This window comes from Monodon monoceros, unplaced genomic scaffold, assembly GCF_005190385.1.
Source record: "Monodon monoceros isolate NGI ecotype Baffin Bay Population unplaced genomic scaffold, NGI_Narwhal_1 Super_Scaffold_3, whole genome shotgun sequence".
Lineage (NCBI taxonomy): Eukaryota > Metazoa > Chordata > Mammalia > Artiodactyla > Monodontidae > Monodon > Monodon monoceros.
The window spans coordinates 43,988,206-44,005,408 of NW_021703780.1; the positions used below are offsets into that span (position 1 = coordinate 43,988,206).

Below are 17,203 nucleotides of genomic sequence, written 5' to 3' on the forward strand. Positions count from 1 at the left end.
TTGGGGTTTTGTTTTTATAGTCAATCATTTTTTGTTTTTTGTTTTCATCTTACCTGTATATCCTTTTGTATATGCACCACGGCATCACTGTTATTTTTGCCATCACCACTATTTTAGTTTTGCATTATTATGTGTGTGGACTGATTAATTATCCTGCTTTCTATACTTCTCTATGTGATTAATCTTCTTAAGGTAAGCTCTCATGATCTTATTCCCATCTTAGTATTTATTGATTCCCTTTTGCCTATAGAATAAAATCTAGGCTTTTAAGCTTAGCATTCAAGGCTTGGTCTGCCGTGGAGTCAGTATGGATGGAAAGAAAAGATGAAGGAGAACCAGGTTTGATGTGTGACTCTGTAGGAGTCGGAAGTACAGCCTAGCTCCTAGTCAGAGATACCCATCCCATCTGAAAAGCATTGGCTTACAGTATCTGACCTTGTAGCACTATTCCTGTGTTAATAATCCTCTCCCCAAGGAATCAACACAGTCCTAATACCCTACCTTGGCCGAGTCTCTTTTAGGTCTTGTCATCATTTCTTAGTCTTGTGCTATGAATATTTTCATCTGCATTTGTTCTGATTATTTTCTACCACCCATAAGGCTTCCTCTTCAGAAGAGTTCTTGCCAGTCAATCCCAGCATCGACAAAAAGGATTGTTTTAAATGCTAATTTAGTTTGAATAACTCTCCATGACTTGTTAATTTGTTCATTTTTTCCTAGGAAGGACCATTGAGACCTGTTCTGGAATACATTGATCTGGTCAGCAGTGATGATGAAGAGCCTAGCACCTCTCAGAGTGAGGTAAGTATATTACACTTGACTTGCATTTCTTCACTTCTGGCATTTAAGAAGCATTCTCTAAAGAGAGTCATCAAATCAGCGATGGCTGTGTTTAGGTGCTATTGTGCTTTAGAGAACGGCCTGTTTCTGTTAGAATGGCCCTGAAAGGTAGTCCAGGGAGTCCTCTGCCCAGAAGATCTCCTGCTTCCAGCTTTGTTCCTCTACTTTCAGCGAGGATTTGAAAGGATTATGTGACACAGGAAAGTTCTAAGCCTTGGAGGCCATATCTGATAAAAGGGAAATGGAATAAAACTGCAAGATTTTTGGCTCCCTTCTCCTTTCCTGTCTCTCCTCAGGTGCCCTGTAGAGCTGGATCCTTTTCTTCCAGAACCATGTGGCCACAGAAAATTTGTTGTATCTTGGAAGAAAGGATATGTGAAGATCCTTTAGAAATGGAATATGGGGAAGGGTTGTGGATTATTTAGGCGTCATCCTTTTAACCTCCTCTTTCCCCCTCGTATTTGGGGTTTTCTCTCTGACCTGTGACTTATTGGTTGTGGGTTTGACCTTTAAACTTACGCTTCCCTTACTCTGAGAACCAAAGTAGCTGAGCACTTTGTAGCAATCTTGTCTTTCATTTGTCTTAGCCCGAATTTCTGTTAATGGGCTCTTTTCTTGATTCATTAGAGAACTGGCTGTGTGTTCAAGGCGGCCAGAAAGCTACTTGCTGTATGATATAAAGTATTGGGACTTGAACTTCCAGTCAAAATACCTAGGTTTTAGTCTCAGCTTTACTTCTTATTAAGTCTGTGAATTTGGATAAGTAGCTTTTTAACCTTAGTTTCTTTACCACATAAGAATAAAACCTACCTCACAGGGTTGTTGTGAGGATGAAATGAGGTAACAAAGCTCCTTGAAAACTACAAACCATAGAGTAGAACTGTGCAACTGGAAAATTTTGTTCATGGAGAGTGAATGAGAATTTTTAAGGGGATTTAAAAGTGACTCTACAGTGCAGGACTTCTAGAAATGTTTTTTCTTCTCACTGGAACTTTTCCCAAGTTCTCTTTGCCATTATTAACTTCTACTTGTTGCCTTACATATGTTGAATGGGATTTTTTTTTTAAATTGTTTTCACCAATGGTCTTGCTGCCTCTTTTATTCTAGCATGGGAACAAGCAGCAGGCTAGGATGGCACCCCTTGACCTGGGCTTGTTTTTACTCTTTTTCATAGACACAGTGCCAGGTTAATGCCAGTAGTTGGTTTGGGGCCTTTGGGGTAGTGAAATTTGTGGATTTGACTTCTGTGGTCCCCTTGCTGACCTGAAGTGGATTGTATATTGTTAATTATAATAATTTTAAAAATTGAGTTCTACTTACTGGACATGCATCTCTGCACTTGAAAGTTAACATATTAAAAGCATATTTTTTTTCTTCCTTGGTTTTCTTGTTCATGTGGATAACCCAGAGAATGCCTGAGTCTAAGGTGCCATCCTCTGAGAGTCATCGCCCAGAAATGTGCTCTAGCTGCAGTGTTCCTCTTCCCAGTGGAGACAGCAGCTCCTCCTCTGGGAGCTGTACCAGCAGTCCACACAGGATAGTTTCTCAACCTTCTTCTGTTGAGAACCCATTGGAGAACCAGAAAAGTGATCAAAGTAATTCAGTTATTAAGATCTCTGAGACAGAGACGCTTAAGCCATCACAAAATTGCCAGATTCTGCCTTCATCTCCACTTCTGGTCCCCCAAGAATCTTTGGCCTCTTCAGAGGTCAAGGAGGATTTACCTGTAGAGTCTTCTGCTTCAGAGCACGGACAGGATGCCATCCTCTATCTCCAGACACAAGTGGCTGAGATGTCCCGAGTGATACGTGATCTGCAGTCCAGGAGCTGTTTTCGATTTCATCATTCTAGGCCAAGTAAGAATTCCTCGGTTCCTTGGGACATCTCTACCTCCAAGGAAGAACATTTATCCACAGTGGAAGAAGAAGCTGACTGCAAATCCCCCTCAGCTGATGACAAAGGGCAGCCAGGTGACCCTAGTCAGTCTAGTTTCACAGGGCTTTTGAAAAGAATGGAACAAAGAGGTATTATCAAGAGAGTCACGTTACAGTCCGAAGCAGAACCATGTGAAGGGAAACCTGATTGTGTGACTTCTAAGAAACGTTTGGTCCCTCCACTGCATCCTCTTCTGAGAATCGCCACCACTGAGGTTTTTAAAGACCCTGCTGATTGCCATCCTTCCTCCTTCATGGGACACAGGGTATATCCTGTGGCCAAGGATACCTCTCCTTTCCAACCGAATCCACCGGCCGGGGGCCCCATCGTAGAAGCATTAGAGCACAGCAAGAGAGGAAGCACAACATCACCTCTGGATTCTACCTCGAAAGAGATGGAGGTCATGGGTTGTAGATTCTACCATGCTGCTTCCATTGCAGCCCGAGCTGCTAGCTACATGGCCTATATGACTCAGTATCAGCGTAAACTCTGGGAAGACATGGAGGATCTGGTCCATGACCCAGAGTTTGATCGTGGAAAAGCAAGATGTATAATATCTGATGGTATGGATGCGGGCCTTTGGCAGCTTTGTACTACTAGGGATATAATGGACTCTGTGGTCAGAGTTATGGCAATGGCAATAGACTACAGAAGGCAGGCTTGGCTTCGACTCACATCTCTCACTAAGAAAACCCAAGAGAAGATCTCACACTTGCCCTTTGACGGTACTTCCCTCTTTGGACAAGATGTGAATGCTGTAGTTGCAGAAGAAAACAGTATAAAGGAAAATGACTATAAAGACCACAGCAAATACTATAACCAACATCGATACTTCTATAGTCATGACCAGAAAGCACATTATCACAGTAGAGGATACTCCAGAGGGGATTGGTACAAACCTCGAAACCACCCCTATAGATACAGGAAAAAGGGAGAATCTCCAGAACGCCATGGGTACAAGAATTAGTAACCCATTCACGTTCAGCAGTGCACCTGTCCAAGATGCTGACTGTGCTACTTGCTCCTCCCATCCACACAGGATCTACAGGTAGGAGGGCACCTCAGAATCTGAACGCATGGCTGGAATGATCACAGCTGACATTTGAATTCTAGACTTTTAGAATGAAGTAAATAATAAAGAGACTCATGCTTTCTTGGCCAAGTGAGTGGTAGAGACGTTCAGTAGGGTTGAACAAAGGTTTACCTGTTATTTCTAGTCCAAAATAAGTCTAGAGGAGGGTACTCAGGAATCTGAATCCTCTTATGATTAAGGAAAAACATAAATATTTCTTCCCCCTCAGGAAAATCTCACTGGTAAACTGAGGACTAGGAGATTTTGGATCTGGAAATAACCTACTACTAGATCTCTAACACCAGAGGCAGATCCTTCGTTTTTAGGTCATCAGTGCTTCCTTGTTTAGGCTTCCGTTTGTCAGATCTTCACAAAACGACAAATCTGTTATAATCTCTTTATGTCAGGGTGATCAGCTCACCAAGTGTCCATACTACTGTCAAGCTCTGTGAGACTTCAGAATCAGCCTTGAAGCTGTATATCAAGAACTAAAATTGAAATCAAAATTTGCAAAATCCAGTTCGCTTCCAGTGGGGTGGCTAGATGTCCCAGGTCTACTGTGGACACCAGCTGGAAGAAGACTTTCCTACCTGTGACATCTCTGTAGAAACTTTCACAGTAACTGTCTTCACCACCCAAAGCTACACAGAGAGAATTCTCTGCAGTTGTCACTCCTAAGTCTGTCAAGCTCTCATATATCACAAGCTGTGAGACCTGGTCATGGTGTTCTCACAGGATAATCTGGGCCTTTCACCAAGATGACCTTGACTCCCTTCTAAACTCTTGAGCTCCGTAATTCATCACGCTCTAAGTACAAAAAAGATAATGCACATTAGTGCCCTGGAAATCAAGGATGTTACACCATCCAGGCATGCAAATCTGAACTCTTGAAAGAGCAAGAATTCCAAACATGCCTGACAATCTGGTCCTCTGATTGTAATAAAGAGGGATGCCATCAGTCTAGATTTTACTGAGAAATCCTTCAGATTCAGAGCGTAACTGTGGATGTAGTAGAGAGAACATCTCATGCACTTCTCTTTCTGGATGTCCGTTAATGGTTTCTCAAGACTTCAGTGGTGTGTTCTTGGTTTATTGGTCCCTTAATCTAGTCAGACTCTTACCATGAGAGACGACTTATCTTTTCGTTCTCAGTTCTTCGCATTATGATTTCTCCATCAGACTGGAACTGGCAGCAGATACCTCAGTTACATGTCCTACAGTATCTGTCTCGAGGCAGTGGCTGTGCAGTGCCCAGCCCTTAGACCCTTGTCTTCACATCATGACTTCAGTGTTGGAGAAACTGCCAAATTGGAGGGGTCTGAATACATCATCTAGAATTATTTGCTTGGCCAAATAGAAAAAAATTTTATCAATAGACTCATAATTTTGTAATTTCTTGGTTTGTCGAACATCTGCATTATTATTATTTTTTCATCTGCTTGACTGTAGTATTTTGGGTCTACTGTTAGTGGACCATGACGCTGTTTTCAGGTTTATATGGTTTCTGTTTCTTGCCATGGTTCCTGCAGAGTGGTGACTGATGCTTTCCCTGGTGCCCCACTTTTTGATAGTTTATTGGAAGCCCATTCCCCCTCCTCATCATAACCATATTCAGCACCCTTTTTGTTTACTTTTCTTCCTCTCCCTGTTTGTGCTGTAGAGGTCGAAGGTGCAAATATCCCTACTTGGAAGAAGTTATTTTATTTTGTCAGATAGTTTCAGGGTACTGTATTGATTCTGTTTGTCCTATTTGTAGATGAAGCTTAAGCTGCAGTCTTGATAGAGTCTCCTCTTGGCACATTTGGTCAGGTCATATCTAGAGTTAACATTTACCTTTAATTTTTCTATACTTTTCACAAAGTTTTACTTCTGTTTTAGGTCCATGCCAGTGCTCTAAAAATTCTTTCAAATTGAACCCTAGAAGAGCACTGATAACTGTCTAAAAAGAAACAAGGGCCTAAGAAGTCATACGAAGATTTTTATAGTTCACGACGTGTACTCTACCAGTTCAGCAGTCTCATGTGCCCTTGCTGTAGCACCGTAGTTTTCTTCTGTGAAAGGACTAGCCATGGGAAACTTGCTGGAGAGAGAGATCTTGACACTTTTCTGTACGGCTGCACATAGATGTTCCCAGTTGTCTGAGGCTACTTCGCACTGCTCCCACTTTTCCATTTCTCCCCGTCCCTTCCCTGAATTGCATACTGTGTCACCAACTTGATGATTTTTGAGACACTCTTATTTTCCAAAATTCAAACCAAAATTATGTTGCTTGAAGACCTGGTTCTCCGAAACTGCTCTGGCATTTCCACCTAACCTGCTCTTTTTAATTTTTTTATATTTAATTGTGCTTAAAAAGAGACAAAACATAAAATTTACCATCATAACCATTTTTAAGTGTATAGTGGAGTAGTGTTAACTGTACTCACGTTGTTGTATACCTCCTCCTTTCCTAAATGTTTGTAGAGCAGCATTGCTGCTGTCTTCATTTTGTGTTACGTTGCTCCGTAGCAACAAGTAGCATTGCTTTGCCACTCTCTGATTGATATGCCCAAGCATTTCCAGAGATCTTTCCTAAAAATAAAAAGGTATTGAGATATCATGGAACTGGTGGTCAGGTGGCTAGCTTCTGAAGGGGTTCGGCAGTTGCATGGGGATGGGGCAGAACACCGAAGTGTGGGAGTAGGTTTAGCTGTAGACTGGGTGCTTGACTGCAGAAGAAACAATAATCTTAACCTGTTTTTTAAGATTAGTTTAAAGTCTTTCTCTGGCATACTTGAATGATGATGGTGTTATAAAACTAAAAACAGGGATTTGGTGTAGGGAAACAGCCCTAATAGACAACCATAGTAGTGTATGGAATTCCTAATTAGATAACAAGTTTTCACATCATGTCTGCCATTTGCAGAGCCTTCAACAAGATTCTCCATCAGGCCAGCCTCTGATGTTTGAACAGCTCTAGGTCTTCTAGGAGGCCTAGCAATCATCGCAAGTTGAGTGATTCGGTGTTCTTGAAAGGGATGCGTCTAATGATCCTTTTTCTTTAAAATGTTATTGTTTGACTAGACATAACATGTATGTGGAAATGATATGATTTCTCATGGTTACTGTGTGTACACAGAAATGCTGTTTCTATTCATTGTTATATGAAGTGCCTTTTTAAATTTCACACTGTTGTTTAAAACTTAACATTTTAATGTGTTGCATATGTTGCTGGTGATATTTATGTAAATTCTGTACAGTGATTTTTTTTATCTTGTAGTTTATTCGTTTTCTGTACAATTGCACTATCTAAATGTACTCTCCTTCTGAATGTTACTTTGTTTTCATTACAGCACTATTGATCCATTTCAGAAGGTTATAGAGTATGTCCCTCCCCCTTTATTTAAATAACTTCACAGTAGTTATTTTAGTTTTTAGTGATTGGCTCAGTTTTCTGGGCATTGAGGCAGCTTTGTTTTCTATATCTAGGTTCTAGGTTTCTGATTGAACCATTTGTCTCATGTCTAACCTTGTTCTTAGCCATGGTAACACAACTTCAATTTGATAAGTGGGTGTGTTTACTCGGTAATAAGTAACAAGGACATTAGGAAAATGAGTACATTTGTTGACACTTTATCTTTTTTTTTTTTTTAAGACTGTGTGACAGCTTATCAGTGTAATTGCATTTAAACATTATTGTTGTTATTATTATTTACTGTGTGGCAGCTTCTTTATCAGTATAATTCCATTTATTTACCTAGCCCTCAAAATGTCATTTTGAGGGGAGCATAAACTCAGGCTCCTTGGGTACTGTTTAGTATATTACATTACTATTATACTAATACTTTACTGAATGATACCTAAGTGACCTGATTGATAATGTCCTTAAGGGCCTGCTCCATCCAGGATAACCTCTCAGGTACCGTGAACAAGGAGGTTGGAATCGATGCAATCCAGAATCCCTTCTAGCTGTAAACTTGGATACAGAGTTAAATGACATGGATGAACAGAGTTAAATGCCACATTCAGTATTCTTGAGGACATACTTTATTGGGATTCTGGTAAAGGTTAGAAATTATGGATTAGATCTTTGTAGAAATAAAGACTGCAAAAACTGAAAACTTGTTTTAATTTTTTTTTAATGTGAGGCATGTTTTGCCCAGACTTGCACAGGTTCCATTGTCTTTTGAAATTTACCATTCTTACTTAGTGGCTAGTCCAGTAATTGACTGTCAGAGCTGTATGCATCTCCTTCTTGTCATTTAGTTGGCTGGACCTATTCTATATAGTTTTTCATTAGTGTTTACCCCAATCAGGTCTTCATTTTTCACTTAAGAAAATAAACAGGTGGAAGTCGTCAGTAAGCTGATGATGATCACTGTATTGAATGCAAATCTTTCAGTTATTTATCCTGATACAACAAGTTTTGTAAGCCATTAAAATATGTTATGGAATGTCTCTTCCTGGATGAATGATGAGAATATTGTTTTATTAAATCTTTTTTTCTTGTATTGATTAGTGGGATGATACCTTCGTACTACTTTGTCTTTTCATTTGCTTGACTTTATAAGAATGAAACCTTTTTTATAGTAGTGTTTGGTACCATTGAGATACTACTCAAAATTAGGTTTGCTTCCCGTGGATATATCTGGAAGTGATCACAGGCCAACCATGTCCTTTTGATGTTAGCATCTCAGTTATTTCATTCTTTGTATTGGGTCTTTTCTTCCCCTTTATGTAAAACCCCTTTCTAAAAGGATGTCTGATCTTCCTTAATCTCTTTGATGGAGATTATATTTTTTATTCTACCAGTCTATACTAGCCAGGATTTTGATGTGGCTTTTTATGTTTAAATACAATGCCTTCAGCATTATTGTAAGAGATTTTCTAGTTTTCTCTTAAAAATTTCCTTTTTAAAAAAAAATAGCCAGTCCAGTCTCACACTATTTGGCTATTGAACTTTCATCAGTTTTTAATGCCTTCTTGTTTACTGGTGGTAGTATTTTCTCATTTCTGTATAGTCTTTGTGCAAATGTATTATTACATGTAGTTTGTGGTCAATTGCATTTTTTCTCTCTAATAAAAATTTTAAGTTCATCATCATGAATTTATAGTACAGCCCTGACATACACTGTATCTTTAACATTAATCAGGTTTTTTCCTAGGTCATAAAAACTTTACTGGTTTTGTTGAGGTAACTGTCTATTTCAAATGGTCTATTGGATTTTCTGATGCCTTGTCAATTCAATAAGAGTTCTCAGGTTGTCTGTAGTTTCTTTTAGGACTTTGGAGATCTCTCAAGTTGTATTGCGTTTTCTAATATTCCTGAGTAGTGTATTCCTTGGTAGAAGTGAAAGCAGATCCTTTATATCTGGTAATATTAAAAGAAATTCTTTGACCTTAAATGGTTCAAGTGTTATCTTGTGGGTTCTGTTAGTAGTCCCTTTGTAAGACTAACTTTCATATGCTTTTTTTTCCCCATGAGCTATCCTGTGCTTTCTGTTTTCTTTCATTACCCATAAAAGTGGCTCTATCACAGCATTCAATTTTAAGGGCTACAGTTAGACCTCTTGTTAACTCCTGGTTTTATGTTATGGCTGTGTTTCACACTGCCTTGACTTACACTGTAGTGATGTGCTAAAATAATTATGTTTGTGGTCCTTCTGTCTACACTGCTTTTATTTAGTGAGGCAACAGTGATGTGGATGATAGGGGTAAAAGACATTTTCCAAGTCACTAAACATAGTTTAAAATTTTCAGTTCCATTTTAAAAAACATTTAATTACATTAAGCTTTCTGCTTTTAGGTGTGCAGCCCATTCCTTTCTGCCTTAGGGAGAATAATTGTAATTAGTTTCATTTAGATTCTTAACACAGGTTTGAATGCGTGTTGGTCTTTGCCTAACGGTTTATGACAGCTCCTGTTTTCTTTTGCTTTTGACAGAAATATATTTTGACAGATGTTGGAAGCTCTTTGATAGTATTGAGTCTAATTGGCATCTTCCTACCTGGGAAGGATTAGAGGAGAGAGCCTCTGTTGGTAGAACGTATACGTACCAGGCTGTCTGTTGGTTGCAAGGGACTCTTGAGGCAGAAATGCACTCTTATTTTGCAGATAAGGAAATGGAACTTATATTAAACAATTTGCTCAAGTGGTGAGCTTTGAATATACACTGTTCCTCTAAGTTTCAATTCAGTGTGTACTCAGTGGCCTTCTTTTGTCTTTCAAGACGCCACTCAAATCTTAACCTCTCTGAGAAGGTAATTTATCAAATAACTACCCTTCCCTGGATTTTGTGTTTATGGCCGTACTCTTATCCCTTATTACTTGATGTCTTTATTAACTAATTCCTGGTTATTTCACTTGCCCAATCAGAAACCCTAACCTTCATTCTCACATTGAGTCTTCACTGTGCTGGACTGAGATGATTTCTGGATACGTTGTCGTTGGCTTCTGTTTCATGGATTTCTTATTTGTGTCCCATTCATTTTCAGCACTGATCATTTCAGTCATAGTTCTTGATGCTTGTGTTTTTCTTTGTTGTACCTCTTTTGTTATACGCTTTTTGTTTCAGATATACACTTAAATTTTTTTTTAACTGATGTCTTGAGGATACTGGCTTAATGAAAGGAAGGTGGAATGCTAAGCACATGGTATTTGAATTCCAAAGATCTTAATATGAGTATTAGCAAGTCACTTATTCTCTGAGACTAAGTTTTCCTACTCTCAAATGAGGTAATAATGCCTGGAACTTCAAAGCCTGATACAAATTTCCTTTCTATAGTGGTTATGCTGTTTCTACCCACATTTGTAGATTTCTCATAACTGTGGGATGGTATTGGATATAAATACAGATATACCTTAAGATGTATTTAATAGTATATAATAGTTCATTTCATGTCATCACGTCATTTTCCCCTTGTTTACAGTTTTTTTTAAGGCTGAACCATTAAGCTACATATAATACAAGCCCAACAATGGATTAAGTCATTGAAAGATGTATTTAAAATAAAATAGTCTCTTAAGTGCAAGTGCTCATAATAAACAATAAGAAAAAAATTAAAAATAATGTAGAATGAAGAGCTAGAATGTATAGGTATGTGTATACAATTTTTGATGGATGGTATTTTGTCATTTTGTGTCTCTGATGGAAACAGTCAGTACCTGCTATGTGCAAGCAGGCCCTGAGGAAGGTCTGTGGATACTGGGGGTTAATAAGAGATGGTATATTCTCTTGAGAAAGAAATACCAACACAGTGTAATTGTTCTATTTAGAGGAATGCCTATGATGAGGTTGGAACAAAAGAGAGGGCCATCTGAAGTGGTCCAGGAAAACTTTTCTTACCAGATGCTTGAGCTGTGGTTTGGAACGGGGTTGGAACGGGATTGGGCTAGTGGAGAAACAGGAGCCAGACATTCAGGTGAAGGAATCAGTGTGTGCATGAGTGTGGGGAACATCGTGTATCTGTTTTTTCAGAATTGTAAGGAACAGCCGCTATGGGCGCAATTGGAGGAGATCAGGTTGAAGAAAGGATAAATGTACATGAGAATGTATTGGTTCCTACCTATTCCAAGTGTACTAAGATACGTAGCCATTACTTGTAAGGTCATAGAAGTAGTCTGTCTAGAAGTTTCTTTGTCCACTATGGACATCTAAGCAGTTCCTTTTTTTCCTTGAACTGAGCCAAAGGAAAGCTCTCCATCAGTGCACCTCTAGCCCCAGGGACGGCTCCAGCAGTGACAACAAACTGGGGCCCTGGGGGAGAACAGATTTGGTGATGAACAGGATGCTGCTGCTGAAGAGGGAGGGGCATTCCATCATGGTGGGCAGGTGCACACTGCAGGACCACCTGTGGGCCATGTTCCTCACTGCAGCTCAGTGCGGCTTGTTTCCCTGTGCATTGGCTTACCGATATTTGAGTGTGGACTTGGAGAAAATGAAGGTATTTCTTTAAAAAATGTTGCTTTTCAGGAGATTGGAGATGTGTTGCACAGGGCCTGTGAACCTTGTGCCAGTGGCATCTCCAGCAGCACCTAGAGCACTTTTTGTCAACTTCCTTTTTGTTTTTTCTCTGCTTTGAGTTTCTTTCCTTGCTCTGGTTGCTACTTTCACCTTTTCTTATCTCTCTCCACAATTCTTTCTTTTCTTACTGTGCCAGAGGTAGAGCAGTGGCACTAAGGGTTGAAACATTGTAACTCTCTTTTGTTTTGTCACAGCTTCATAGTAGGAGATACTAAAAAATTCTCCTAAGTTCCAAGGTTGTTTTTTTGGGGGTTGGGGGGGTCCTGTGTCTAAAGAGAATCAAAATCATTCTGCCTAGGAGGGGAGTTTTACAAATATAGATATTGGTTATTAACCCAAAAGATTGTAGGAAGAATCTTATTGAAGAGGTTTGGTGGTACGAGCCTTCTTCACTGAGTAGTACTTTACAGAATGGTGTATATCTATATGTATGTTTTAAGATTTGTTCCTATAAGGCATATGTTCCATGTACTTTGTATTTGTAAACACTAACCAGTTTGGGGGTGGGAAGGAGATTGCTTTGTACAAAAGGGTTGTTTCCTGGTTTTAAAGCTTTGCTGCTGGAGATGGTAAATAAATATTGTACAGCTTTGCTGGTTTATCTCTTATGTTCTATCTGTATTTGAATATAAAATTCTTGAGAAAAATTGTTGCTTTTCAAAATGTTATTTGGGGTGTGGTTTCAGTTATAAGTTGGGTACAAGGAGATTCTGGTAAACAGAACTTATTCTGGGAGTGTAAACCTCATAAGACCAAACTAGAGACCCAAGCTTTGAAGGGATGGGCAATGAGAAGCAGGCTTTGAAACTGGAGTTTGTATGAAGTAAAGCAGTTGTTTCAGGAATTCTGTTCAGCCTGTTGAACTGAAAATGGCTTGCCCTAATTCTTGATTAATACCTGTTTCTGTTATGTTTGGGCAATAATGTAATCCAGTCTTTGCACTTCTAGATACAGAAAGAAACCTGGAGGGAAAAAGTTATATACAACATTATGTTCCTTTTAGAGACAAAATTTCCATTTGCGTTTATGAAGGATACATGTTAAACTTATATTTTTAAAAGGTAAAAAGTAGTGATTTAAGCCAAATTCATTACATTTCCAAACAAAAGATTGAGATCCTCGAGACTTTTTGTCTTTATACAGTCTTGTTCATTAGTAATTAAAATTTTCTTAACAATTTTATAGCATATTCTAATGCAGAAATATTAGAAAATAGAGATAAAAAGGAAAAAGAAACCCTCTAGACAGAAATAACTACTGTTAACATTTTGATTTATAGCCTTCTGGATTTGGTTTCTTCTAAATATTTTTACAAAAAATGGGATCATTTTCACTTAAAAACAAATACAAATGATGTGGAAAAAAGACATTGAAATATATACGTTATAGCTTCATTGACAAGTGGGATTTTGTGCTGTGCCATTAATTTGCTTATTTAAAGATTTGGTGTGCATTTATTTTATGGTTCACATAGCAGGTCACAGTTCCATAGCAATGTTAGAAATTTTAATAGTTTCCAGGAAATCTTTGTTAGCTCATTAAACTTGATTAGTATATGAAAGTATTAATTGCTTTGGTAAAATTTTTGCCTAAATAGTAGAATTTTCATTGGACGTTATTCCTGATGATCTTTTATGAGCAAGATTGTGAGTCCATGGCCAGAACCGGTTTCACGTTCACTTGAACTGATTTCAAGTTTGAAGTGGTTATTTGTAGCAAAAAGAGAAAAATCAGGATAGTGCAACTAGTTTTCACAAGGTTAAGTTTATTCAATAATGAGACTACTGAGGGAAATTTTGAAGTATTAGCTCAAGTTTGTGTCTTCATTCTTATGAAATGAAAAGTCACAATGCTGACCATTGATATTAGTTCCTTTTTTAAAAATACCCTTACTTGACAAAATAAGGGAATTCTATATCAGGCTTTCTTTCCTTCCCTGTCCGCTCCCCAATTATGGAGACCCACTGAATCCCACTATTACAGATTAGATATCAGAAGAAAGCCCTCTTCCCTTCCCGCCCAAGTTATCTATTTCTGGACTTGGAATTTTTGCTGTGACTGCCAAGCTCCATTAAAAGATAAACATTGTCCTCTAAAACAGAAGAATTCTTGCTTATTTTCTCCTAAATATGCTTAGCTTTCATGGATATGTGCACTCAGATATAACCAGTATCCTTAATCTGCTGTCATTTCTAGGACACAACCCAAATTTGCTTTGTATATAAGAATTTCGTAGTGTCCAGGGGTGAGCATAGACAGGGTTGCAGGGAAAGGCCATATTAACCTGGCTTCTGAGGTTCTGGAACAGCTTTCCTTCCTGTACCCAGTGTGGCCCTCATTTTGTAACCTTCCAACTCCTGATCACCCACGGATTTTGGTATGTTGGACTATGTCATTGGAATCATACCTCTGCTTCCCATTTTTTAAAACCATCATTTTAGTTAAAAAAAATTTCATAGGGACTGAACTAGAATCTACTCTTTAACCTTTTCTGGCTTTACAGCTTTCTCCTTAATTGTTAGGACCCCACAAACTTCCCCAATGGGAGGGGGTGGGTATGGAAGAAAAACTGACTCAGAGAAGTGATCTAAAATATTGGCAAATAGGGACTTCCCTGGTAGTCCAGTGGTTAAGACTCCACGCTGCCACTGCAGGGGGTGCAGGTTTGATCCCTGGTCAGGGAACTAAGATCCTGCATGCCATGTGGCACGGCCAAAATAATATATATATATATAATATATAAATATATATATATAATATATATATAATATATAAATATATATATAATATATATATATAATATATAAATATATATATAATATATATATATAGAGAGAGAGAGAGAGAGAGAGAGAGAGAGGGAGGGGGGAGAGAGAGAGAGAGGGAGGGGGGGAGAGGGGGGAGAGAGAGAGAGAGAGAGGCAAATAGAGACTCTCCCCTCCCCAATATATGTCTTAGGACTTTCCTTTCCTATGCTTCTCCCCCCAGATAACTGAGTGGATACACTTTCTTGCTGGTCATTTGCTATCATTGTGGACTCTTTAATATTACTCTTTAGTAGTATTTAATATAGAAGTTAATCCAGGGTAATCACAACAAGTGCTTCAAGAAGGGTGACTGAAGATCTGTAGCTGCTAACATTCTAAATGAAACTGAGAGCCCATTATTCTTACCATTGGGAGCCAATTCCATTTCTAGTTTGAGAAGTTACATGTCTGAAAGCCTGACCTCCCTTAGAAAAACTCCAAGGGCCTAAAAGCTTCTTTAGACTATAGGCTTTGGGGGAGATTGGCAAATATAGCCTAAGAAGAATCCTGGAATTTTGTGATTTCACATTAAATTACAATTCAGCATTGTGGCACTAACGGAATGGTGGAAATTCGCAAACTGAAAGATATATTGGCCCCTTTTCATCTTAGTTCTACAGGAAACATTTAAGACATTTTCATGTAGCCTGAAATCGGTTCACTTTCTGCCCATATTCTGACAGTTCTGTAGCTTTGGTTCTGCAGTTGGGTCAGTAACAAGGTGGCCTGCAGTAAGTTTTTCCCCCGTGTTCTGATCAGTTAAAACTTATTTCTGAACATATTGATTCTTTGAATTACCAGTTAAACTTCTGTGCAAAATAAGGCCTTCTGTGGCCTAATGGGTTAAATCGCTAACATGCATTTTAATATCAATGATCCCTCTGTTTTTCCAATGCCGATATGTTCTTCCAGAACCACAGAAGAATGTAATTCAGTGAGATCTGAGGCCAGCCCTCATTTTGGATCACTAACAATGGAAATCCCAGGGACTTGGCTTTCTGGAGAGAGTGAGTGTTCATAGATAACCTATTACTCATGCCTGGCTTTAACCAGCAACCTTGATCCCCAACCCAAGTTTGTGATGGAAAAATATCAAATGAATATCACCCTGCTGCACATGCTTAATTTCTTTCCTCTTTAACACATTCTTGTTTAAAGTACTTCCATTTTGTCATTTTTAAATGGCAAAGATTTCAAAGCTGAAGTTCTTCCTTTCTCTAGCTACCATTTCTTTTCATCTACTTGCAACAGATTGTCTTTCAGATCTGCTTTTCTGCTTTCAGTGTAGGTAGCCAGAGTTCTTTTTTTTCTTTTTTTTCCTGGAAACTAACCCACCTTAGAGGGGAAGGAGAAGGAGACCAAACACAATTCTGAATGCCTTTTGTTTTCAGAAAGCATCAGGGCCGTAAGGTCTTTTGAGCCCTTCAAAGTCATGAAAGTTAATAAACAGATCAGCAGAATTAATTAGAAATAACGTAAGTAATCCTGTTTTGACATAACCATATAGTTAAATAAAAGACAACAGGCTACTGATAGCTAAATATAAGAAAAATAATTTTAACAATAATACCAACAGGTTATACTTACTTGACCTTTAAAAGGTAAAGTTCTAGGGCTAGAGGTTAATTTTAGAATGAAGTTGAAGAGATCCAAACAAAAGTTTAAATGTTGATTAAAGGGCTAAATAATTTATCTTCCTAGCATATGTATATAGCTTGAAGGGGGTAAAGTTTTAGGAGCATACTTACATTTTGACTAGTGGATTACTAAAAATTTTTCCTGTAGGATATATAATTGCTGTATTTCTGGCATTAGTTTTCATTTAGCTTTGCATCCAGAGTTTATAATTTACAGTGTAAATCAGAGGATCATTACTTGTGCTTTAATGTAAACCTTAAGAAGAATAAATGTTATGTAAAGTTTTCCTGAATGAGTATAACTTGGGAAATAATTCAGAATGGTTATTTTGTCGTGGTTCGGGAAAACGTAAAATGATAGTGGAACCATCAATTCAAGGTAATTCTTCCTGGATTAGGATTACCTTAATTACCTTAATTAACCTTAATTAACCCAAAACATGGCCTTCTTCCTGTCTCCAGAATATTCACATTGTTGTGACACAACAACATATTTTGTCAGTAAATCCTAATTTGCACCTTGTCTACCTCATGTGTTAACATGACCTTGGTTTACCTGGCCTTCCAAGCATGACTTTTGCTAGCGTTTAAAACTTAAATAAAATGTCATCGCTGTCAGGAAAACTAACACACTCTAGGTCCATGTTTAAATACTGTTAACTTCCTTAAATTAAAAATTCTTTTAGGGCTTCCCTGGTGGCGCAGTGGTTGAGAGTCCACCTGCCGATGCAGGGGACATGGGTTCGTGCCCCGGTCTGGGAAGATCCCACATGCCGTGGAGCGGCTGGGCCCGTGAGCCATGGCCGCTGAGGCTGCGCATCCGGAGCCTGTGCTCCGCTACATTTTCTTCTCAAGGTAGTACCCACATTTTAAAGAGATTAATTTTTTATCTTCCCAAAGAGTAAATTTC

The 17,203-nt window shown here is 38.5% G+C and overlaps 1 protein-coding gene across 2 annotated transcripts in view; it reads left to right on the forward strand.

Moving 5' to 3' along the window:
* The window catches only part of ZNF451 (zinc finger protein 451), an 86,778-nt gene that overhangs the window by 6,039 nt on the left and 63,536 nt on the right, over window positions 1-17,203 (forward strand). The window contains exons 3-4 of one of the 2 annotated variants that reach the window (XR_003796640.1): window positions 721-801; window positions 2,249-3,823. Coding sequence is in view for 1 of the 2 variants with exons in the window: in XM_029242439.1 (XP_029098272.1) it covers window positions 721-801 (81 nt within the window). In the remaining variant the exon portion in view is untranslated. The remainder of the gene's footprint in view (window positions 1-720; window positions 802-2,248; window positions 3,824-17,203) is intronic. The other variant, XM_029242439.1, reaches the window with a different exon arrangement.